Genomic DNA, 24,677 nt, shown 5'->3' with positions numbered 1-24,677 from the left:
GTATTGTACATATCTTTCGATGTTCAGCTTTCCAGATTAGTAAGTTATAATGTTTGGTAAACACCTGCAAGCTGGAGCGATATTTTCTTGACGGTAAAGTGGCGCGAATCAATTTTTGTCACCTCTTTGTAGCTTTGTTTTTGCGGTAGTTCTGGTTATGAATTAACGGATTCGAAACGATTTTTGATCATCATGCATTTAACTTGAAAGAATAGATTGCATGCGGTGACGACTTTAATCGAGAAAGATTACATTAGCGGCCATCGACCCTGACCGATGTACACAAGCGTGTTACATGACTTACAGCGGTCTTCATTACTTTTTACCATGCAGTGATAATTTCGTGACGGCTGTGTTTTTTATGCTACTAGTACCGCCAAATGATGCCGAATGATTGAACAATCTACAAATATCATTGTTGATATTTCAAAGAATCTATTGCCAATAACGATCTCTTCCATGCAATAGTATTATGATATAAATTAATTTTATTACGTTTTCTTACACGGAAAATGATGGAATACGCTATTGCTTCTGTCGTATTATTTATAAAATGTGTAAGTACTCGTATTATAAAATATTTTGACGACTTATTCCCGCAATATGAACCTGGTGTGCATTTTAGATCATAATTACGGCAGAAGTAACTGCTAATGCCACCAGTGCACCGCCAGTGTTATCACAGAAAACAATTTGCAAATTTCCCAACTTTTTGCGAACCGCGCTAAGGATAACGTGTGATGAGGAACAGGATGATCGATTGTGGTTTGGACCGACCGCTTTACCGGTACGGGAAGCGCTGCCGGTTAATGAAACCTGTCCTACTGGGCGATTCCCTTGGCCAGAAAATCGTCCTAGTTTTTGCTGTCGTGGTATGTCCTCGTAATTTCTGCATTTTTAATTTTTAAAATGCACGGAATCGTCAATATCTTTTACAACACCGCATATACAAATTTAGAGGTTCATAAGCCATGGTATTACTGTCAAACAATTTCAGTGTTGATTAATGAATTATTAGGGTAGTAAACCTTATGCAAATAGAAGCCTGGGAAAAGTTGATTAGACGTTTTCGAGCACAATCACGGTCACAAATCACAGTCAGGATATGTTACTGCTAAAAATTCCAATCAGGGGATTACTATTGAAAATTTTAGTCAAACTACTGATTCGAGCAGGACTTATTATCATAACTACTGCTCGAATCAGTACGGCTATTGCTGTCGATTTGTAAGTAATGTCAAAATTAACCCATCCCGCAAGCTGGGCTGCCGACTTTTATGGTAGAAGTATACATAATTGCTTACTGTGCTCTTATAACTTGATTCTTTTACAGAGCTGGAATGCCCGGCTGGACAAGTTCTTGCAAAAGACGGACGTAACACACTACCTACGGAATGTCCAAAATGTCGAAGTGAGATACGGTAGTTTCTGTTAGTTCAAGTTACAGCCGTTTGTATCATATTACGAACTTGCTTAACAAGGAAAATGTCTCTTCGCTTATTGAATTTATTTGGATAATTTGTTTGGCGCATTACGGATAATGGATAAGAATGAAAGATTTCCGATAACTTTTTTTATGTCCACAACATGTGATTTATTCGGTTGAACTCAAGCTAACCAAAAGCTTTTTTGGCAGATGTAATCTACGAATACCAATGCGATCCGCAAAATGACACCTGTGGTAGACTTCATGAAGGATCGGTGTGTCGCACCTATTTCAACACATCCACGCTCTACATATGCGCCTGCGATAACGCCCACGGATTCACACAAAATCGTTTGGCGTTTCCTATAACATGTACACGTGAGTTTGAAAAAGGTCATGAAACATTTGCTCCCTTATTTATTTAACATTATTTATGTTAAAGACCCAAAGACACATTTTGATGTCACGGTCAACTTAGCCAACTTGAAAACTGTACGGCCAGATCGCAGTATTATTTTGACTCGTGTACCCCCTACCCATAGTGTCATACTTACCGGTTAGATAGCTACAAGTTCTTACCTAGATAAAAGCCCTTGATATTTAGGTAATAATTAACGATTTGCGTTTAACCAAATTTTAAAATGCAGCCATCTTGTGCAGCGTTTCTGGGACCGGAAATAGGCTCATAGTTGCACAATTAATATATATTATAAATTTGTATTTTTTTTCAACAGGAACGATCGGTGCTGTATGTTTCATGCAGGAACACTGCACTTTTGTTGACTCGAAAGCCTTTTGTGATCTTTCGATGGGTTCGGAAAGACCACCTCGAGGAACGTGTCAGTGTCAGAATGATACCATCCTGAACGCAAAAGGTCGCTGTGAGAAAACCAGCGGGAATGCAGCCATGATAAGAAAAGTTCGGCAAACCGCCGTAGCCGACTGGGGCGATAAAAATATTTGGACAGAAGGTGTTCCAAATTTTCCGAATTACGAGCTGCCTGTGAAGGAGCCAAAGACACCAGATTCAGTTATCGCTCAGTCCTTTGACAATGAAGATGCCGGTGGTAATAATTTGATAATTACGTTTTGAGAAATATAGCATCTACAGACTATAGATTAGCATTTACTCCGGATTTATCATTGTCTATCGCGCAAGTATACTGCGACGTTACTGACTATGTCATGCAACGTGATTTCAGTGACGACTCGAAAAATAACCTCAGTCAAGCCAACCTCGTATGGACACCTCAATCAGCCCAACCCGTATCCCTGTTGCCGTATACAAACCATACGAGGTTTGCTTGACTGTGGCATGCAACGTGACAATATTTGCGTATCCGACGTTAGTAGGTCGGATATAGTTTCAGTTCTTTCCGCCGCTTGAACTCTGTCGACGACGATGCATCGCACAAGTATAAAACTTCGCTTAATTCCACTACTTAGAATAATGTTATCCAACTCATGTAATTTGTTTTTATTACTTTATAGAAAAAACACATAAGTAAGACCTGCCTTGCTTCTAGACGTGGAGAATCCACCGGAGCGCTTTGCACGAGACAGCAATGCAAATTCCACTGTATTTGCTATTAAAAACATAACGTCATCTCTGATAAAGAACGTTACGGCGGCTAAAAATTCGTCGACGACAGCTGATGTGACCGATCTGAAGAATATAACTTCTTCCGTTAATGGAACAAAGTCTTCTGCAATGCCTGTTCCTATAGGTATGTATAAAAAAATTTCTGATATCAACATCGAAAAAATTTATATTGAATGCTAATTTGCTAGTGCAATAATAATATGTGTGTTGGGTAGTCGCGCGGCATTGTGCCGCTGTAATCAGATATACTCTCTTTTATGTGCCTGTCCTTATGCATGTGGATGATATACGCATGTTATTTTCAGCAACCACAAACATTGTCTTAGCCGATAAAGCTGGCTTATGTAAGTTGACCAGATGTATATTCTGTATAACAATTCGTAATTTTAAACTTTAGTAGTACTGTAAACCATAACGGTTATATAAGCAGACTTTTACCACGGAACTCGAATTCTTTAGATTTTCAGATCAGAACTGATTGTGTTTGGTTGCAGCTTATATGATAGCCGCTCAGAAATTAGTAGCCAGTACAACAACAACACAAGGTCCTCTTGTGGTTGCGGTCGATTCGCACGATGCTGTCTTCCACCCGGTAATCCACGACAATCATCTGCATCCATCCGATGAGGAAGTACGAAAACCCGAGTCTGGTGTCGCTTTATCCGGAACAAAGTTTTCCGGCACGGTAGACGCAAACGGTAATGTACATATATGAATTAAGATTTACAGCGAGTGTGATCATTAATAAAAACAGCAAAGTGCAATACATTTTTTATAGGTAGCTCACCTTCTGAAAACAATATTTTATTACTGATTAACAGCGATATTATTCAGTAAAGTAGTACAACAACGGTGATCAATCATAACATCAACCGTCAACGTATACGGTTTAATAGTTACTTGATTAGTTAGTTTGCTTTTCTTCGAATATTTTCCCAAGGAAGCTCATTTACCTTACGTGGTATAAATAAAAGAAAATAATGTGAATTTCAGTGATTTCTAATTCATTTTACAGAAGAAACCCTGAACGCGGACCTAAATATTCTGGTGGGAAAACCAAAGAAACCCGAGAAAGCGAAGAGCGAATCCTCTTCAGTTGCCACCAGTACAACAACCACGACGACTCTTCCATCAACATCGACATCGACCACAACTCCCACAACATCCACATCAACAACAACAAGTACACGTACGTCCCGTGCACAGACTCCTTCCTGGCTGAATGCGCTATTAACGCGATACACACTATCGGCGTTTTCAGAATCCACCACAACGGTGCCCACGACAACCACTGCAGCCAGGGAAACAGCGAAAGTCGTTATCTTTACACCAGCAACCGGTAGACGCCGAACAACAAGAAGTACCGTTGCTTCGGAGCATCTCACGACTGCAAAGGAGCAAAAGGTCACGCCTCGTACTGTACCCTTTTTGACCACTGTACCGACGCTACCAACGACCAGTACATCCAGTAATCCGGTTGCCTCAAACAAACTAGTAACGGATTTTGTTGTCATAAATGGCAATGCGATTGACGCTTTGAGTCCCATCGGCACGACTACAAAGGAAAATCTCCCCATTGTACCAGTACGGGAAGAGAGTGCGACGCAATCCACAATCAATCCAAAGGTTGCAGTTGCAACATCAACAGCACCCTCGGAATCGGTAACTACAAAAATTGCGGCAAATACGGTTAGCACCGCTCCTTTATCAACGCTTATTACTGCAACGGAAGCGACATTTAGAACGACACTGGCTCCAAAAAGTTCCAAAATCAAAATTTTACGCCGGCACAAAAAGATCGGCTATCAGAGGCAACCACCGCAAGTGTTGATAATGGCTCCGGAATGGTTAAAATCCGGCTGAACGACCGGTTCGGGGGGATTGTTCGTATACCGACCAGTGGTGTCGTTGGCGGAAGTAAGTAGGATGTTTTTAATGGGGACTCTATAGGCGAAAAGAAATTGTTTGCACAACTTCTCACGAATTTTATTTACTTAAATTTTCAGAAAGTGTTAATTTTTAATGTATTACATAATGAACTAATGAATCATACAGCTGTTGGTCCACTGAGTACAGAAAGGTCACACGAAAACAATTTTAATGCAGATATATATAACGGACAAAGGAAATTTCATGCAGTTAACGGACTTTTTCACTACGTACTCACTACTCACCATCGCGACTTAATTATTTTACTAAATATGAATTGATAGATGATTTTTGGCTTTAGTCAGTCGCCCAAACAATGGGGCATGGAATAATTTTATCAACGATTCACTCCTTACCACATGGGTGCTGAATGCCGTAACTGGAAAGTCTGAGACAACAACCACTCCCACCACTACTACAACGACAACTACAACCCCAACAACATCCACGTCTACATTGCCCCCTTCCACTGTCTCCAAACTGGCATCGATTGATCTGTCATTCTTGCAAAATTCCGATCTGTCTCCCAGTGAAGTGCGGGAAAATCTCCTGAATCTGATTTTGCGACTGAGCGTGACCACTACACCACCGACAACGACTACCACAACTACTACAACGACCACAACAACACAACGCACAAGACCGCCGGTGGACTTCTCGTTTTTGAACGATCCCAACCTGTCGGCGGCGGAAATACAAGCCAAATTACTGCCGTTACTGCTGCAACTGACGGCAACTACTCCAGTTGCGACTGAACCATCAACCACTACTGGACGGAGACCAGTGGCAGCAACTGCCATGCCTATCCGTAAGCGAATTTAGCGTGAATACGTATCGACAGTTATTATCTCTTACCAATTTGTCAGTTTTATCCTAAAACAAAATCAAATTCTTTGGCTTAGATGCAGTGTTTTACTTTTGTAATCCTTGGTATAAAAAACTGCATAAAAGATGGTTGAATAAATTTGTTGCTTTTCAGCTGTTATTCATCGTGGAGCACTTGGTGCTGTTCAAACAGTTACAACAGCCAAGCCTAAAATACCAGGCACAACGACAGACATTTACGACAAATACAACATTCCCAGGGTCACCCGGCTACCGAACCGAAAGCGTCCGACAATATCCTTCTTAAGCGGTATGCAAAAAATAATAACGTTAAAAGCTTTTATAACGAGGTAATTACTCACATAAATGCTCTTTTGTTTGGATGTACGCACATAGTTATAATTAGTCAACTGTAGCACGTAATCATAATTAATCAATTCAATCGCACTACGCGCCTTATGCTGATATATTTACTGCATTTACGATAATTAATGCGGATAGAAACGTAATTGTCAGTGTCGTACAAAATTATAGTTTAGCAAATCGCAATATAACCCGCAACCGTTATTTACCTTGTAATATGTATATTGCTGGTACAATGCCTTGTTATCACAAGATTAATTATCACACGACTTTTGTTCATAGCATTGATGTCCGGCTTCTCGGCTCTGGCGCCAGCCCGCCCAAAGACAGAGTTGGGAAGCACGTTGCCCACTTTGGACACCGACGGGGATGGGATGCCGGATGTGGCTACAACGCCCCTTTCGCCAACTGTAACAACACCCACAACGGCCACAACCAAAAAGGTCACCCCCAAACGGGAAGAACCCAAACCGGCAAATAAGCCTTCCGGTGACAATGCCGTGGATTCGGACGGTTTCAAAGTTCCGAGCTTCGGTGACATCGCTTCCGGTGAACTCAAAAGAAAAACTAAAGCGTAATGTGAAAGTCTACTAATGGCTCATTATATGCAGGGTTTGGTGCCTTTTTTGGGAGTATGCTCGGAAAGAAATCATCGACGCCAGCGGCTAATTCGGGAAGTTTTGATTCTCCACAATACCCCTTAGCCTCCGGTCAGATAAAGACTTCGCAGGGAAATATCGATTTCTCCGATCCTGAAACGCAAAAAAAGCTGGTTTCGATGATGCAGCAAGATCCAAATTCAGCTCCCGCTTCAACCAACAAGATTAATGCTAAAACTAAGCCAAGCTTCTCTTCCTCCGGCGCCTCCCAGTTCGATTTTGCTGATCCATCGGACCAGGCAAATTTTGTTAAATTTCTACAAACCTTCGATAAATATCAGCCAACAAATTCAGGAAATACAAAAAGTAACCATTGCATCACGCCAGCTAATTAATCCTGAGAAGGTAATTAATCTAACTTTCTGGGCGATTTTTAGCTTCCGGTAGTTTATTTCCGCAACCTCCACCATTCCTTCAGACCAACAAATTTAATGCGCCCGAGACAACGACGACGACTACAACCACGACAACCACCACGGCGAAACCGAGGCCGCCGGTAAACGTCATGCCAGTTATGGGCGGCGCTGCTAACAATGGAATGGCTGTGCCGGCGAGCGCTCTCACACCGGAAGCATGGGAACTAATTAACAAAATGCAGAAACCCGGTTACTACAATGGTAAGATAAAAGATAATTATTTTATTTATTTGGAGATAATTTATTTGGACATCTCAGGCGTACGGGTGTTTACAATTAAGTACAGATACGTACACAGATAGTCAATCGCTTACAATTAGTGTTTACAATTAGTCAAAATATTATGGCAATACAGTACTGCACATATCATACAATACGATACGATATACGTATTGTACATACTGTATCCCTGGGACCAAAACTACGTAACATTCGCAAGGCAATATCTAAATGGAAATTTTATACAAAAAATTAGGAAAATTCATTGCTGTTTTGTTACAGTCACAAAGGAGCAGCTGGCCATGCTTCAGCCCATCCTACAACAAATTCAGACCAATGGCGCGCAGTCCGTGGTAATGGAACCGCCTCCTCTACCCCAGTACGTTCCGCCTCCGCCGGTTAACCAGTTCGTGCCTCAAAGTCCGGCTAACTGGATCGATGGTGACCCCTATGCGCAGCTGGCATTTGTCCCGCCATCGAGGCCCTTCCAACCGCCATCACAACAGCCATTCTTCCCACCGGAACCTGTAGGACCGATAATCACCAATCCACCAACGGTACCCACCACAACTACGACGACGACGACAACTACCACCGCAACCACATCAGTCGCAGCCAAAGTACCGGTGGAACTGCCTAAGAGCGAGTCTAAATCGTTGGTACAGGAAACGGATCTTAACAGTGTCGCACAGAATTCCATGGTCAAACCACCCAGTCAGCCACCATTTGCTTCTGTTCTGCAGGAAAAAGGTGCAGTTTACAATAACACATCAACATGCAATGCAGAATATCTATGTACGGGTATTGCTAGTAAAACTAAAACGTTTCACAAAATTTAATTCTTACTGTTTTGGTACCGGTGTAGTGATTTTCGACAGATCTGTAATTTGTCAAATTTATCAGCCTTTATTTAAAAAAATGTTTTGATATGAAGTTCGGATGTTAATATTGCAGGTTGCGATGTTGACTGTCTGCAACAAGATCCCAACTCATTTTGTGACCGCTTAGCCGGTACTTGTTTATGCCGCCTTGGTTACCACTCTTCGTTGCTGGAAGGAAACATCTGCAAAAGTCTGTTTGACATACGCTTGGTAAACCCTTGTCGGATTCTAAATTTATTTCTGTTTTGCAGAGACAATCTTTTCCTTGTGCTCCAGCGATGATGACTGTAAAAGTGGCGGGGATGCCAATGCCGAATGCGCCTTTAACGGTGAAAACCGTTTTTGTACTTGTTCAAATGGATACCTGCCGGATGATAATGGCGTTTGTCGACGTACGTGAATCAGTTCGTATACTGGAAAGGAATCGAAGCTAAAAAATTTTCTACTTGCAGCAATGTTCCCGGAGAGATGCTCGACTGTCTGCAATATTCCTAATGCTGTTTGTGATCCAATAAAGAATGTTTGCCGGTGTCCGACTGGTTATGCATGGTTCCGCGACCCTTGGACAAATCAGCCCGTATGCCGGGGTAATTATTTTTGCGACATGGACTAAGAATTGTGTCATACCGCAAGCGATTTAAAAAATTCAATTATATATTATCATCCGAAATGGAGTAATATGCTTCTAGCTCGGTTCTGGTTCGAGAAGAATGTACATAACTGTATGGGAACTCTTTTAAAGCGTCGTATATTTTTTAGCTACCTTAGGCGGAAATGTTCCATGTCGCAGCGACCAAGATCTGTGCCCTATATATACTCCGCGTGGGAAATGTCGAAATAATGCATTTTGTGGATGCGAAGACGGTTACATACCAGATTCATGGTTTACTAACCAGAGCGAACGAACCGCTTGTATTGGTAAGCACCAAACAGTATCTGTTTTAAATTAACTGATCACAGCAGCTTACAATATGTATTTTGCTTGCCTATACATAATTGTATACATAATTTAGAGCATGGTTCTACAAGCCCATTTAATTTTGTTTGCGATTGTGTAGATGTTTTATCCGCCAAATGTGATGACAGCAGCGAATGCACGGTAGCTGACCGCAATACACTGTGCGATCGTCGTTTAAGAATGTGTGTGTGTAAAGAAGGGTTCAGACCGGATCCGCTGCATAATTCGGTTTGTATTCCTGATTTTTGAGTTATTACAATTTTGTTATTGCTAGTTCTCTCACTTTTTTTAGCCAAAGCTTTTCTTTCTGTTACAAAAGTTTTATCTATCTGTACAACAATTTCCTCTTTTAGTTGGTTTTAGCTGGCTTGTCCGTTTGTTGCAATATTGTCGAAGTAAAAATTCGTGGAATGACGAGTGTATAATGGCCGATATCGTGATTTTGTTTAATGTTTCCCCGTAGTTTGTTTGTACAAATGGTCCACTTAGAGTGAGTTAATCGGCTAAAGCTGTTGTACGTATAATACTTTCCAAATATTGTATTTACTATTTAAAAGAAACTGCAACCGAACAATAAATGGAAACTGCCATGTGCCGTTACCAGAATTATTTAAGGAAATAAGAGCAAGCGCAGTACACCGGGAATCACTCGGGAAGCCGATTCAAATTGTAAGCTGCTCATAATAAATAGTATATGTATTGTTTATGTATTTGTGTATGTCTATGTATCCCTCCTGCATCCGCATCCGATCGACATGCTCGGGCAGCTGCATATCGGGAAATTAAAGGGCACACTTAAATCGCCGCAACTTACAATGACCATCGTTAAAGTACGCACTACAAACCGGTTTCTAAACACTTTCCGGTGTGTCGAAAGAAACTAAACATCCGTAGAGCAATCGACATTGTTTTCTGATAATAGCCGTTACTGTTAGTGCATCACTTTACCGTTTAAGCAGACCGTATGACATTGTATACCAATATCATCGTTGGCTAATGAATATTGTACGTGCTACACTAACGGTCCTTCCTGCTAACGGTATTTATGAATTTTTGGGAAAGCACTTATTACTGTTAAAGAACATAATATTTTCATTTCGTGTTTGCCCGAGTTACACTGGTCTTGCAAAAACTGTAAAATCGAGAGCAAAATGGGCGCGAAATTTAAAATTGGGGCGGATGCGTCTACAACGGACAAAAGATCTGGAATTCAAGAGTAAGTAAGCTTAGAGCGCAGCTTACTGCAGAGTGTAGAGTAACCTATTAATTTGGTCATCGCACTCTGATGTATTTGTTGTGACCTTTTCGCAGGATGCCGCCACTTTTGCGGTTTTTCATTTTGATTAGCGCAATGCTCTTTGGGACTGCTCTAGGACTTGGTCTTGCAATTATTCTTAGGTGAGTTAACTTTAATATGCAGAAAGCTCATGCATACGGAGCTGGACGCAAATAATGATTACAAAAGTGCCGTACTTTGTTTGAGACAATACAGTATTATTGTCGTAATCATAAACCCACTCCTTATTGTACATGTTTCGTGTTTCCTGCTTATCAGTTTATTTTTAGACTCGTATTACTGATCCTATCGATATTTTGATTGCTGTTCAAGGTCTTGGTTTGCTCTCGTCCACCTTGAATGCGCATATTATTTTCATTACTTTTCATTTTCATACCGTATACAAAAATGCATAGGTATTAACAGATTTTTTACCGTTTAATATTTATTCTAAGCCATTTCAGAAGACGCTTGCTTCTTCGTCACATAATACATTTCGTACTTTCTTCCATCAAACGCATAATTTAGCAGAAATCTTTGAAGATGGGTACTTTACCGCTGAGTTCTACCAACTGAAAGTGTGAATGAGTGTGTGTTACCTACAATATAATTTGTTAGTCAAGAATAATAGAACTAAATTTGCTCTTTTCGTTGTAGGCCCAGAATAGCGGAAGTAATTGACTCCAAATTTTCAGTTATGGTTCCGTCCCATGACGATTGATACAAGTATACGATGATTGCCATCACCATTTACAACGATACTCCCGATGTTAAAGAAGTCATCTTCTTATTAAGATGTTCTTTCAATCACAAATTTTGTCTAGTGTTGTGCAGTTATATGAACTTGGATCCAATGTTGCACAGCTTTTATTTCTGCACTGCTAACGGATTGTAACAAGGCCACACACAAAATCACACTAACTGCGGGTTATAGCTTATAACGATCCCAAAATTCCCATCGTGATAAAAACCCCCAATAAAATGTTGCACTGCGCTACTGTACGAAATTATCCACCGCTGATGGCACGACTAAAATGAAAGAAACCAAGGAGAGCAATCGTAAAAAGATAACAGATGTACCACAGTGAAAAGATAAATATAAGGGATCACATCAAAAGGTCAATCAAAGGCGGGACGCCCACAATGTCACACCCAAACGTGATAAAACTTAAACTAGAAACACTATGACAAGCAAAAACATCTTTGGAAAAGAACAATCTTGCATTCCTGATTACAACCCTGTACAACCGTCCGCTAACAGCACAGCAAAAAGGTACTGGACGGATCTGATCCTGTCAGACATAAGTTAACGATGTGTCCGTCCGGATGAGCCGTTGTCATGATGATAACCGCTTTGCACATGCATTCAAATGCCCTTCATTTTCCGCTCCTGCCAGAAGGCTTCCCAGTCGAAAGGTTCAAATTCTGTAAATACAGACGAGACATATGCTTCATTTTCAATGGCACTCAGCACACTTGAAGAAGAAGGCTATGCTATAAATAACTTCCGTCTACCACCTCGTCTACTACTATAGTCCTTTCAAGTTTATGCGGATTGCGGAGTAAGTGCGTAAAATATTTCTCGACCACAGCGCAACTTCAGACACATTAAATGCGAACACTTTAAAAGTAATCATATGGGTTAAACCGGAATTCAAATTTCGCAAAAGCGTTCGTTCCTGCGACGAAAATTTCAGATCATATTCTGCAATACTGTAAAACAAACCGACGGCATGTGCCCGAAAGCGCTTATCCGACTCCCGCGCAGCAAAGAGTAGTACTTAATTATCCGAAATAGCGAATCATTTGTCAAAATAATGCATTTTGTTGCTAATTGTGTTGACTATGACAACATTTAAAGAGATCTCGCACGAACTTCGACGATTGTTTTGTACAACTAATCTGCAGTGAGTAAGTATATATTCATTTAAAATAGCATTACAAAGCTGCACAAAATTTTCGCTGTGAGGCAACAATGAGTTTGAAACATCGATCAAATTAATTTCATACATTTACCAGATGCTACAGATATGCGGTACGGTATACCGAAGTATATGAGGCAGGTGGATGCCAGAAAATCACTGCATAATATGTAAACGGCTACCATTCACTTTTATAATCATTAATCATCCAGTATTATGTCGAACATACCAATCGGAGCACCCCCATCCTCGTATGGATCGAAAACTTTTCCATGACCCGCATCGATTGCCTTCTTTGCTTCCAAATATGCTGCCGACAAAAACAAAAAAGTGAGAGCGTGGAAGTATTTTGTCGATCATCGTATACCGCTGAGTTTATCAACTGAAAGTAATAGTATTTTGTCGACTGAAAGTATTTTGTATTTTATTGTCGTGATAGTATTTTATCAACTGAAAGTATTTTGTCGATCATCGTACAATTAAAAAATTTTCGAAATCGGCACAATAATTACGAGAAGGGTATAGTAAATTAATGTAATAAACACTAATGATTTAACAGAGAAAGTTTAATTGAATAATCTGCGACAGTTACACACCTACACAGCCCAGGCCCAAAACATAAAACAGGGAAAATTAGTAAGTACCTTTATTCATATGCTCAACGACTTCTTTGTGATTAAATGGTTTGAACGCGCCTTTCGTAGCGCGAGGAGATGAAGGGATCATTGAGGCATTGGTAGGCGGGAGAGTAGATTTGGGAGGACTTGACGATTTTACGGCCGTTCGAGATTGCACAGGGGAATTCGTGGAATTTTGGCTGATTAGAGCGCCCTGCCGAACAATGGCACTTCCGGGCCTTTCATCGCTCGCGCTGTTTGATCTGCAATTCAAAATGATCCAATCAATTCTGGGTACAAATGCTAATGAATGAATACCCCTAACGGTAATAAGCTGACTCTTGCGGAACCTATACGACAATAACATTAAAAAACTGGGTCTGAAGTCGAAACAAATTTTAACGAGCGCAGGCGTTTTCGCCCAGAACGTCCTGTCATTTACTGGATGAAATCATTGAAATGCCATCTAGGCAAGCCAAACCCTGGATATGCATGTATGATGCAATCGACGCTACGACACCGCACTGACGAAAATAGCTGCTCGTTAAACGATGTTAAATTTCAGCGCATCACATGATAAAAGGATTCCCTACGAATTCCATTGGTATGGCTAAAAACTGTAAGGTTTTTCACGTACATTGCGCAAGTACAAAACAAAAAATACAAAAAAACAAGAACCGAAGACTGTCAAAAGAAAAATCATGTAAGCGAGTTTGATGATCCGAATTAAATGGGAAATGCCATACAAACCCGCACATGATGCTGAAAACTTGGTAACACTTACGGACTTACCCAACTGACGATGTGCGGCTGAGAGGAGAAGAAATAGAAGGAGAAGTGGAACCACCAGTACTTCCGGTCGATCTACTCGTCCATGAGGAATTGTGACTGGTACGGCGATATCGCTCGCCACCGGGTCCCTTGCCCGTGGCCGGCCCGGGTCCGTCAACAGGTCTCGTACTATACGCTTCAGAAGAGTTACGAAACACTGCAAAATTCCAGTTGCAATTACACGTAAGGTCCACAAGTCATAACAAATCTCTAATAAAAAAGCTGGAAAAAACAAATTCAACAAATTTTATACAAAAATAATTAGTTAGTAATCATTTCCCTGTAGACGTAAACCAAGTTGAGGCAAGAAATACATGGAAACGCCATACACCATCGTTACGGGCTGCTACAAAAAATCCATATAATACTGTAGCCGTACAAATAAGATCTGGAATGTTACAGTAATAATGATGAGCATTTCATTGGTGCTAGTTGATGCGGAGACATCTGAATTTGTACTTGTACGAATCTTCACTTTTATCGTGGATTTCTAGACTGGTTTGGGAAATGTCTAACTGATCTAAAATCATTCTTGCTCTTGCCCTTGCCCTTGCCCTTCTCCAATGTTTTTCAGCTGAATAAAAATGTGTGCGTACGCGTTGACAATGTGTTCCGTTGCCGGCTTTCGTTAAGAGTTAATTACATAAGCGATCTTAAAGTAATTCGTTAACACCACCAGCACTTCCGATCGTGGTACGGGTGTGTAACCCACTCCACTAGGGACAGCTTAGAAGTTGTCATTGCATGGCAGCTCCTGGGTGTCGTTGAACAGCAACGATTATTTTACGGAATTATTAATTCGCCTTTCGGATTAACATTTTGCCGGCGCATCCCACACCGGCATCACTACGAGTAACATTGCGTCAGCTCACCGGCGCAAGAAGTCAACCTCCCGCAGCCGTCTCAAGCGACCACGCCCTCGGCGACTGTTTACCGGAGGACCGGAAATCCCGTCTTACCTAGCAGCATACCGCATCCCGAAAGTAAAGACACATCATTTGGGTAAGCGCAAATAGATTAAACTTTAACAATATACTTAAGTACAGTACTCAGTCGTGAAAAGATAATTATTGTTTTCTCCTCCCACTTTAATAGCAGTATCCCAATTTGCAACAGCAACCTCCACATTGTTTGTACGAACTTAATAAGCAATTATTCCAGTTTTGCTCCCGAATTTTTCCGTGTTGATTACACACTTTACAGTACTTTTGTGTGCATTTGATTTTACCGGTATGGTATAAGACTTTCTTGACCTGCATTCGTTTTCACTTTGCCAGCAAAACTTTTCTCTCTAAAGAGAGCATTCTTGGCTTGGGAAAGAAACCATTAGCGTTTACAGTTGAATAGTTTTTCTTGGACAGTATGGACAAACATCAGAACTTATCCGACACTCTGTCTGCTTATACGAAGGTTGAACTACAGAGTATAGCACAACAGTATAAAGTACCGTATAAGCAGGCTGACAACAAGAGCAAACTACAGACAGCAATTGCACATTCCATGTGTGCTCAGAATCTGAGCGTAGACGATCTGAAGAAGATACTGCGCAGGGAGAAAAGCAACAACAACGCATCATCGCAGGCCAACACGACACCAGTTAAGAGCAATCAGACCAACGCGACCGCTGGCTCGGTTGCGCAGCTGTCAAAGGACAGAGAGGACGCTCTCTCTCCACAACAGCCTAGCACTCTAAACAGTGTGGAGCCTGACAGTGAGCACCTGGTAAACAGTACTCCTGAGTTGCAGAATGCCTTACAGCAAGCGAATAGACTATATAGTACGTTAACTCAGTATATGCCAGACGCGCAGGGCAGAGCATATCTAGACCAGCTGCTGATGGAATCGCATAAGCAGTCATATAACTTCGTTGAACAGATACATGGAGCGCGGCATGCTGAAGAGATTGCCGCACTGCAGCTACAGCTGCTTGAAGCACGTAAAGAGCGTGAGAGAGAGAATACAGCTATATTCCCACCGCATCACGCCCATGTACAGTATACTGCCAGTACACCTGATGTAAAGCATACCATTACTGCGGATAATAAGAGTACAGTATTACATGATCCAGTTGCATATAATGCTACGAGTACCAGCTCCAATAATAATCTCGCAGATATCGTGAATGCGCTTGCAGCTGTTAAGCTAGATCATAGTAAACTTTTGCCTAAAGATTTCAAAATTGAGGTTTTCAACAACAAGCCTGAATATACGATCAGTAATTTCTTTCAGCAATTTGAGAGAGTAGCTAGTACATTAGATTGGGACAATAAGCGACGAGTAATCATGCTGCCCAACTATTTAGGCGAAGCGCCGCGAAGATTCTTTGAAGCTGAATGGTCAACTAACAAAGAGTTGAGTTATGATGCCTGGCGCAATAAACTAGTAACCCGGTATCTCCCTGAAGATTATGCTGACAAGAAGCGACTAGAACTTTCTCGCAAGTGCTTGAAACCTGGTGATGATGTACAGCAGTTTTTCGATGACATGTTGGTGTTGTTTCAAGAAATCGATAGTCGTATGCCCGAAGAGTATAAGGTATCGGAGATTAAGCGTGCTATTTCTGGTATCCCCGAGTACCGTAAAATTCTCATAGCAGCTAACGCCAACTCTGTTACTGAGATTCGTAACATTTTGGGAAAACTCGCTACAGTAGATTCAACCGAAACAACAGTAAATGTGTCATACGCCAGCCCGCCAACACCGGCACCACGCAATAACCGAGAATACAAGTATCATAACCGTAGCGACAGCCGTGACAAGCAACATTATCGGGACCGCAGCTCATACGACAGTAATTGGCGTCGACGGTCACCCAGTCCATACGGCAGACTAGAAGGTACGAGTAGACATTTCGACCGTTCGCGTTTTAATCAGTATAATCGTAATAGTGACCGCCACGCACAGTATCAGCCACGTCGCTTCAGCAGAGAGCGAGACCGCAGCAGGGACTTCAGCCACAATCGTAACAACCGAGATGGTAGAGACGTAAGTAGTAATCGTTACTCACGTGATCGTACTGACGGGCGCAAACCACAACATGACAGTACAGGAAGACGTAAGTTCTCACAGGAACGCTCCGAGTCACGTGACCGCCGCAAGGAAGATTGGAAGAGTAGAATACCTGAGAAAGTGATACATTTCGATAGCTACAGGCTGGGGAACGGCAAGCTATTCTGTCCATTCTGTAAAGATTTCAGGCATGGTTTTTCTGAGTGTACGAGAGTCACACCGAATGATGTACAGTACATACAGCAGACGTGTCCAGCTGACATTATCCTCAAAGTAGAACGACAGTACAATAAGTACATTAAGGGAAACTTAGATGAAATGGGCGAAAACTTCTGGACAACACCTCAGGGAAACGCATGATGCCGTTCTGGAAAGGAGGTACAGACGGCGTATTACCACCTCCACATACCATAGCAGATGCGACAAAAAGTACGACTCTGTCAGAATATTTTACAGTAAAAGCCCGACCCGGAGAACAAACAGTAACCTATATATATAGCATCGATATAGAAAAAAGTAAGACGTCACCGTATGCAAGTTATGATATGCCGATTACGTGCACACCTACTTATGCACTGACCATAGTAAACGGCCACGAGGTCAGAACACTTTTCGATACCGGTGCAGGCTGCAGCATTATTAGCGAGAGTTTAGCTAGAGAAATTAATCTTAAATTCTTTCATTTTAAGAAAGGCGCACCCGATTTACATTTCACAACGATTTCGGATCGATTTAAATGCCCGGAGACATACACAACTAGTACGACTGTAAAAGTAGGAGTAATAGATACCGTACACAAATTCTTTATCGTTTGCGGCCTCCCTAATGAATTTATAATACTTGGTGCTGATTTTTTAAAAGAGCATAAAATCAGTATCAATTTACACCGCGGACAAATTATGTTCGAAAAGCCCGACAGAGTAAAGAAGTCGTTTTTACCGAAAGATATTCAAGATCGTATGGCTAGAAATTACAACTACTACCCACAAACTTCGTTCGATCATTACAAAGTAACAACCGAAATTGGCCTCACTCTTACGCTACTACGTACAAAGGGTGTCTTACCAGCAATACCTGAAATACCAGAAGTCGTAGTACCTGAAGTACCAGCACCACAAGTAGCGATTAATGCACCTGATACGAGTATAGATGTTTTCCCTACAAATACGAGTACGAATTGTAGTGATTCCGCGTCTGACGATTCTACAGCAACAGTAACGAACTGCAGCACCGCGAAAAAAGATGACCACAAATCGGTTCTACCAGCTTCAGTAGAACCAGCGCCACCAGTCACCATTACTATGCCAAATAATAGTCTTGATCATAATGTTACAGTAACTACCGATACTCCTACTGAGTCCGTTAACGACGACACACCTTCTGTTTTCAACATCTCGCCTGATATTGTAGATCATTGTGACTCAGCAAAAGTACCTGTACATTCCGATGTATCTTGGTCGCAGGCTCACATTAAACTCGGCAAAAAGTTGAAAATCCCTAAGAAAACCGGTGTAGTCGTACAGTTTACTGTACCTGACAGCTATAACGGAGACGCGATTGTCATCGGGCAAAAGAATATCTTGTTACAACACTTAGTTGGTGTAGCGAACACCATTGTATCTATTGAAAATGGAATAGGAAGTACAGTAATTACCAACTTCAGTGACAAACCAGTAACATTAAAGAAAGGCTTGTTAATTGGTTATGTAGAAACATTAGCTGCAGAGGAACTGGTCGAATGCAACAGTCTCCAACCTGATACGAGTATAAGCCGAGATGAACTAAACGAGCATATTAAAAATCTTAACCTTAACCCCAACTTAACTACCGAACAACGAAACCAGTTAGTGCACCTTTTTGTTAAATATGAAAAAGTATTCCCCTCCAAGTCCCGCCCGCTTGGCTTATGCTCCGAAGTCACACACGAAATCGACACCGGTGACAGCAAACCGATAAAACGGATGCCGTGGCGCACGTCCTTTGCGCATCGTATTGAGATACAGAAACAAGTGGATGAAATGCTAAATAAGGGAGTAATTAGAAAATCAACGTCCCCCTGGGCCGCTCCAGTAGTATTAGTAAAGAAAAAAGACCCGCATTCAGCATTGCGTTTTTGTGTAGACCTACGCGGGGTAAATAACGTTACGCAACGGCCAATGTGGCCACTGCCGCGCGTAGATGACGCGATTTCTAGCTTTAGTGGCTCAGTGTATTTTTCATCGCTTGATTTTAATTCCGGATTTTGGCAAATACGGATGAAAGAAAGCGATATACCAAAGACAAGTTTCATTACGCCCGACGGACAGTATGAATTTTTGAGAATGCCTTTTGGTCTTTCTGGAGGTACCGCTACCTTCCAGAAAGCCATGGATAGTATCTTAGGACACCTAAAGTGGCAATCAGTAATTTGCTATATTGATGATGTTTTAATTGGTGGCCGCGACTTTACTGAGCACATCAAACTTTTAGAGGAAGTCCTAATAGCAGTCACAGCAGCAGGCTTTACCATATCACCGAAGAAGTGCGAAATAGGTTTTGAAAAAATTAAATTTTTGGGTCATATTATAAGTAAACACGGTCTTAGCCCTGATCCCGCTAAAATAGCTGCAATATCGGCTTTCCCGTGCCCCCAGACGTCCAAACAAGTAAAGTCCTTTATAGGCGCATTATCGTACTACAGGCAATTCATTCAAAATTTCTCGGGGCTGAGTAAACCGCTTATCGAGCTAACAAAGAAAGACGTACCGTTTATCTGGGGCGAAAAGCAACAAGCAGCTTTCGAGGAATTAAGAGTAGCTTTGACAACAGCGCCGCTATTGAAGCCGTTCGACCCGGCATTACCTACTCAACTAAAAACCGACGCCTCCGGTATCGGAGTGGGCGCCATCTTGGAGCAACAACATGCCGACGGGTGGCATGTTGTCGCCTATGCGTCTAAAATGCTAGACAAGCACCAGATGAACTATCCGACGTCTGAAAAAGAACTTTTTGCCATAGTCTTTGGCATCAAAAAGTTCAAACATTATTTAATTGGCAAACATTTTGTAGTAATAACTGATCATGCCGCTTTACAATTTCTGTTGAACTTAAAAGAACCGCAGGGCAGACTTAACCGATGGGCACTGTTACTCCAGGAGTACGACTTCAAAGTAATTTACCGGAAAGGACGTTTACATCAGGACGCCGACTTATTAAGTCGCAATCCACTCGAGCCGGCTGATGACACAGACGATTGTGATATTCCAGTATATAGTACGAGTATTTACCCGTGTTTACTACCGACTACGCAGAAATTCGTTGACGAACAAGAATCAGATAATTTTATTAGTAACATTAAGAATATTATTAACAGCTCTGAGAAATACTCTACTTCTCCTAAGAGTATTCAGCGAAAGGTTGACGGTTTCCGCATCGTCAATAACATAGTATACAAAGTAAAATCTCAGAAAGGCAACCGGAAATTACTACTTTGCATTCCTCACAGTATGCGTGCACAAGTATTATATAATCTTCATGATGCACCTACCGCATCACACATCGGTTTTGAAAGAGTATGGGAGCATATGAAGAACAGATATTATTTTCCACGGATGCTACATTTCGTGAAAAATTACTGCGAAGCTTGTCAGTTATGTCAGCAGCGAAATAGCATCAGTATTCCTCAGTCAGGATATTTACAGCAAATTAAACGGTACAATTTATTAGAAAGTTGGTCTTTTGACCACATCGGTCCTTTCCACGCCACCGAAGGAAAGAAATATATAATAGTAGCGGTAGAAAACGTTTCACGCTATGTTGTTACCAAAGCCGTACATTCGACCGGCGCTCAGGAAACAGCAGATTTCTTTATACATAGTATAATAATACCGTTTGGTTTGCCTCGGTATATAACATCCGACCGAGGTGTAGCATATACGAGTAATTTATTCACTGAATTAACAAAGTTGCTGAGTGTCAATCATAGAGTAACTACTGCTTATCATCCTCAAAGTAATAGTATACCTGAACGTTTTAATAAGTATCTTGCAGAAAAATTAACGCTGTACGCCAATAAAGAGCAAACTAATTGGGCACTACACTTGCCATTTGTTACGTTTTCTTATAACACTTCGAAACACTCTACAACAGATTGTTCACCTTATTATCTACTTTTTGGTGTAGAACCGTTACTACCAATTGATATAGTAACACCTACAGTACCAGAGAAAATAGGGGACAAAACGATACAAAAGTATCTTGAAGCACTCCGCAACCAGTGGAAAGTTGCACATGAGTATGCGAAAGTACTAACGGAGAAAGTACATGATAGTAATGCACAGCGTTACGATGATAAGAAAGTAGAAGTATCTTTTAACGTAGGCGACAAAGTATATGTACGTGATGAGACTCGTATTGTTGGAGAAACTCAAAAGTTAACCTTCCGATTTGTTGGTCCATATGAGATTACTGAGCTGACCACAGACGGAAATGCCCATGTTAAACTAATTACTGGTAAAGGACGCAAACGAATAACGCAAATAGTCCATATATCGAAACTAAAACCGTATAAAGAATATGAGGAAGATGTACAGCGTAGCCGGGAAGCTTTCCTAAAAACTTTAGAAAGTAATAAAAGTACTTAAACAACACCCAAGACTAACTACTTACTAGTAAATCTAAAATTAACAATGGTGAACGTACCATTACTAGTACCAGCAGTGCAGACTAATATCCGATTCGCACTACAGAGTACAGACTAATCAACCAGTGTAAAGTCAAAAAAGTAATAACACTGCTACAGCAGCTACAGTGTACAATACATAAAAGACTGACACTGTTAGAGTATGTACAGTATCACTGCGGAATAATGCTGATAAAGTATATACAGTGTAGAACAACGCAGGAATAACACTATCACAGTAAACGCAGTGCACAGCAAAAAAATAATGCACTATGCAATATGTAAAAAAAGTGTACAGCAGCCTATCCCGACACTATATATTAGCACAGTGCACTGTAGATGTATAACACTGCAGCACTGATAAGTATAACTACCCAAAACAGTAAATAGTAACAATATTGTGTGTGCGATTACAGTCATGGAAATGGACACCCACGAGGCTCCCGCTAACGGAGACAGTAACACGGCGACAAGCAGCTCCGCACCGGCAAACACACCACAAGCAACACCCAGCGCCACCGTGCCGCCTGACGCTATGGACATCCAGACAACTGGATATGATGATGGCAGCTTCAACAACGAGCCATTCCATCCAGTGACACGCCAGAACAGCCGCACACATGCATCTCCACCCGCACCGGCCGCTTCCGACAGTACCACTCAGCAATCCGGCCAGCGCACCGAACAGCAAAGTAACAATACTCCGCAGAACGGCAGCGAGACTAGCAACCAGCGCCAGCAAGGACAGCCGCGCGCTGAGCGCATCCGTTACATCACCGCAACTTCCCGTCAGACAGCACTCCCCGTTAACGACTTACCATTCAACCCGTTCATTAGCCGCAGCTGGGCCGTCACCACTGAGGACATGCACCGCCACATGAACAACATCGGTACCGCGATAGACCGCCTTCAGGAGCAACGCAGCACCCTGCCGAATAACTACGATGCACTGGGGATAGAGTACGAGATTGAACAGCTGAAGAGTATGTTCTCGTTTTTGGAGCGTCAGAGTAAACAAACTAACAGTAACAAATTCGTAACATTCCCGGAACCACTGGCTACGTCTCTTGGCCACTTCTACCAGCAGTCCTGGCGTTTCGACCGTTTTGCCACCGGAGCCTGGATAAAGTATGCAGCAGAAGACGGGACCTGGCGATATGAACACCGTTCTGGTTTTGTGTATCGCTATATCAGCAACTCACACCGTCAAGGTTTCGAAATGGTTGAACAGTATCCGCGCTATTTCAATCCGTACCGCTACTTCCCGATCAACATGCCGTTTTGGCCAGGTGAAATTGCCTGGGATGGATCATACACGGAAGAGACACGTACGCGAATCAGTAATTACATGGTTGAAATTGACGAGTATAAAACAGTGAAGGGCACCGATAATGACAAAGACATACAGTATCCTTTCGTCGAAATGGCAGACATGTGGGCTGGAGAGTATCAGCAACTTGATTTGGGCAAGATTATAGCAAAAACCGGCATTCGTGGATATGCACCGGACGAGCGAGGTCATCAGTCCACCGTGCGGGACGATAAAGTAACCATTGCGCAGTTGAATGCCAAAATCCGCCAGCTTGAAGAGCAACTCGGACACCCGCGCCAAGGTAACCAGCAGCAACAGCAGGGACAATACCAACCATACCCGCAGCACCCCGGACAGCAGCAGCCGGAGCAGCCGCCGCGTCAGCATGGACAGCAGCCGCCGCGCCAGAATGGACAGCCGCACCCGCGTCAGAATGGAGAACAGCAGCGTCGCCAGTACCAGCCACGCCGTTGAATCACCTGACCGGAAACCGAAGAGAGCAACACAGCAACACGTGGGAGCAGCAACCCCGTCATCCGGATTCACCACGATTAGTAACGTTCTTACAGTAACTCTCATTGTTATTAATTGCTCAATATTTCTGTGTTATTTTCCATTCCTTAATTTCCATTCCTGATTTTACCGGATTTTCTCTTGATAAGACAGGTATATCTTATCGCTACCGTGCGGGATGTAGCCGTACAAATAAGATCTGGAATGTTACAGTAATAATGATGAGCATTTCATTGGTGCTAGTTGATGCGGAGACATCTGAATTTGTACTTGTACGAATCTTCACTTTTATCGTGGATTTCTAGACTGGTTTGGGAAATGTCTAACTGATCTAAAATCATTCTTGCTCTTGCCCTTGCCCTTGCCCTTCTCCAATGTTTTTCAGCTGAATAAAAATGTGTGCGTACGCGTTGACAATGTGTTCCGTTGCCGGCTTTCGTTAAGAGTTAATTACATAAGCGATCTTAAAGTAATTCGTTAACACCACCAGCACTTCCGATCGTGGTACGGGTGTGTAACCCACTCCACTAGGGACAGCTTAGAAGTTGTCATTGCAATACGTTAAACTTAAACTCAAAATTTAACCGCACCTTTTCCCTTTCTTGTAAACGTCTGCGTTCTGATAACTTGGGATGTAGATGTAGTTACCGGAGGATACATCGACACGGAGGAATTTATCAAGGCAAAAAAGCAGTTTAATGACAGATAAGATAAAACAGAAGCAGAAAGACGTAGGACAAGCAAGCACGATAATCATAAGCGGCGAAATTTTTCTCGCCCCGAAAAGCTGGATTTGGTCGTTTAGGACATCGTAAAAGTAACCACACCCCCCATCGTGCGGATTTGATGGCTGCTTGCGGCAGAAATTAGATCTCCGGTTTTCATCGCAATTTCAAGTTTGCAGGCAATCCATTTATGGTGACGCTTCCAAATAAGAGGTAATAAAGTTGTTCATACAATTGTCTGGAACTAAACGGACTTGCAATCGTCGATGGGACAGGGCGCGCTTTTAATAAATTCTGGACGTTGTGATTCGGAAGAACAGCTTCCGGTGAGATGGGAGAGGCGAGCGTTATGTGCATGTGCGCATTAATTAACGTGCATACACCATTCTCGTCACATCCACCCCCACGGCCAAAACGACAACATGAATGAAATTTCGTAGTTTTCAGATTTTATTCTCATATGTTTCTTCCGATTATGTTTCTTATATTGTTATACATATGATTTTTCAATATAATCTGGTTTTGATTTGATG

At 41.9% G+C, this 24,677-nt stretch overlaps 2 protein-coding genes and 1 pseudogene across 2 annotated transcripts; 2 read left to right on the top strand and 1 right to left on the bottom strand.

Moving 5' to 3' along the window:
• Positions 1-185: 185 nt before the first annotated feature.
• On the top strand, positions 186-11,506 carry LOC129594356 (mucin-2-like; annotated as a pseudogene).
• Positions 11,405-24,223, bottom strand: LOC129594250 (uncharacterized). Its single transcript, XM_055490871.1, has 5 exons — positions 24,010-24,223; positions 13,887-14,082; positions 13,122-13,357; positions 12,707-12,787; positions 11,405-11,980 (listed from the first exon to the last, which is right to left on the bottom strand). Exons 1-5 carry the CDS (start codon positions 24,077-24,079, stop codon positions 11,922-11,924), a joined length of 642 nt encoding a protein of 213 aa, XP_055346846.1. The 5' UTR covers positions 24,080-24,223; the 3' UTR covers positions 11,405-11,921.
• Positions 14,308-23,933, top strand: LOC129594247 (uncharacterized). Its single transcript, XM_055490869.1, has 2 exons — positions 14,308-14,927; positions 22,011-23,933. The coding sequence occupies exon 2, from the start codon at positions 22,013-22,015 to the stop codon at positions 23,378-23,380; it is 1,368 nt and encodes a 455-aa protein (XP_055346844.1). The 5' UTR covers positions 14,308-14,927; positions 22,011-22,012; the 3' UTR covers positions 23,381-23,933.
• Positions 24,224-24,677: the final 454 nt, after the last annotated feature.

The sequence above is a fragment of the Paramacrobiotus metropolitanus genome, unplaced genomic scaffold, assembly GCF_019649055.1.
Source record: "Paramacrobiotus metropolitanus isolate TYO unplaced genomic scaffold, Prichtersi_v1.0 Parri_scaffold0000067, whole genome shotgun sequence".
Taxonomy (NCBI): domain Eukaryota; kingdom Metazoa; phylum Tardigrada; class Eutardigrada; order Parachela; family Macrobiotidae; genus Paramacrobiotus; species Paramacrobiotus metropolitanus.
This window is presented reverse-complemented; position numbering and strand designations above follow the sequence as displayed.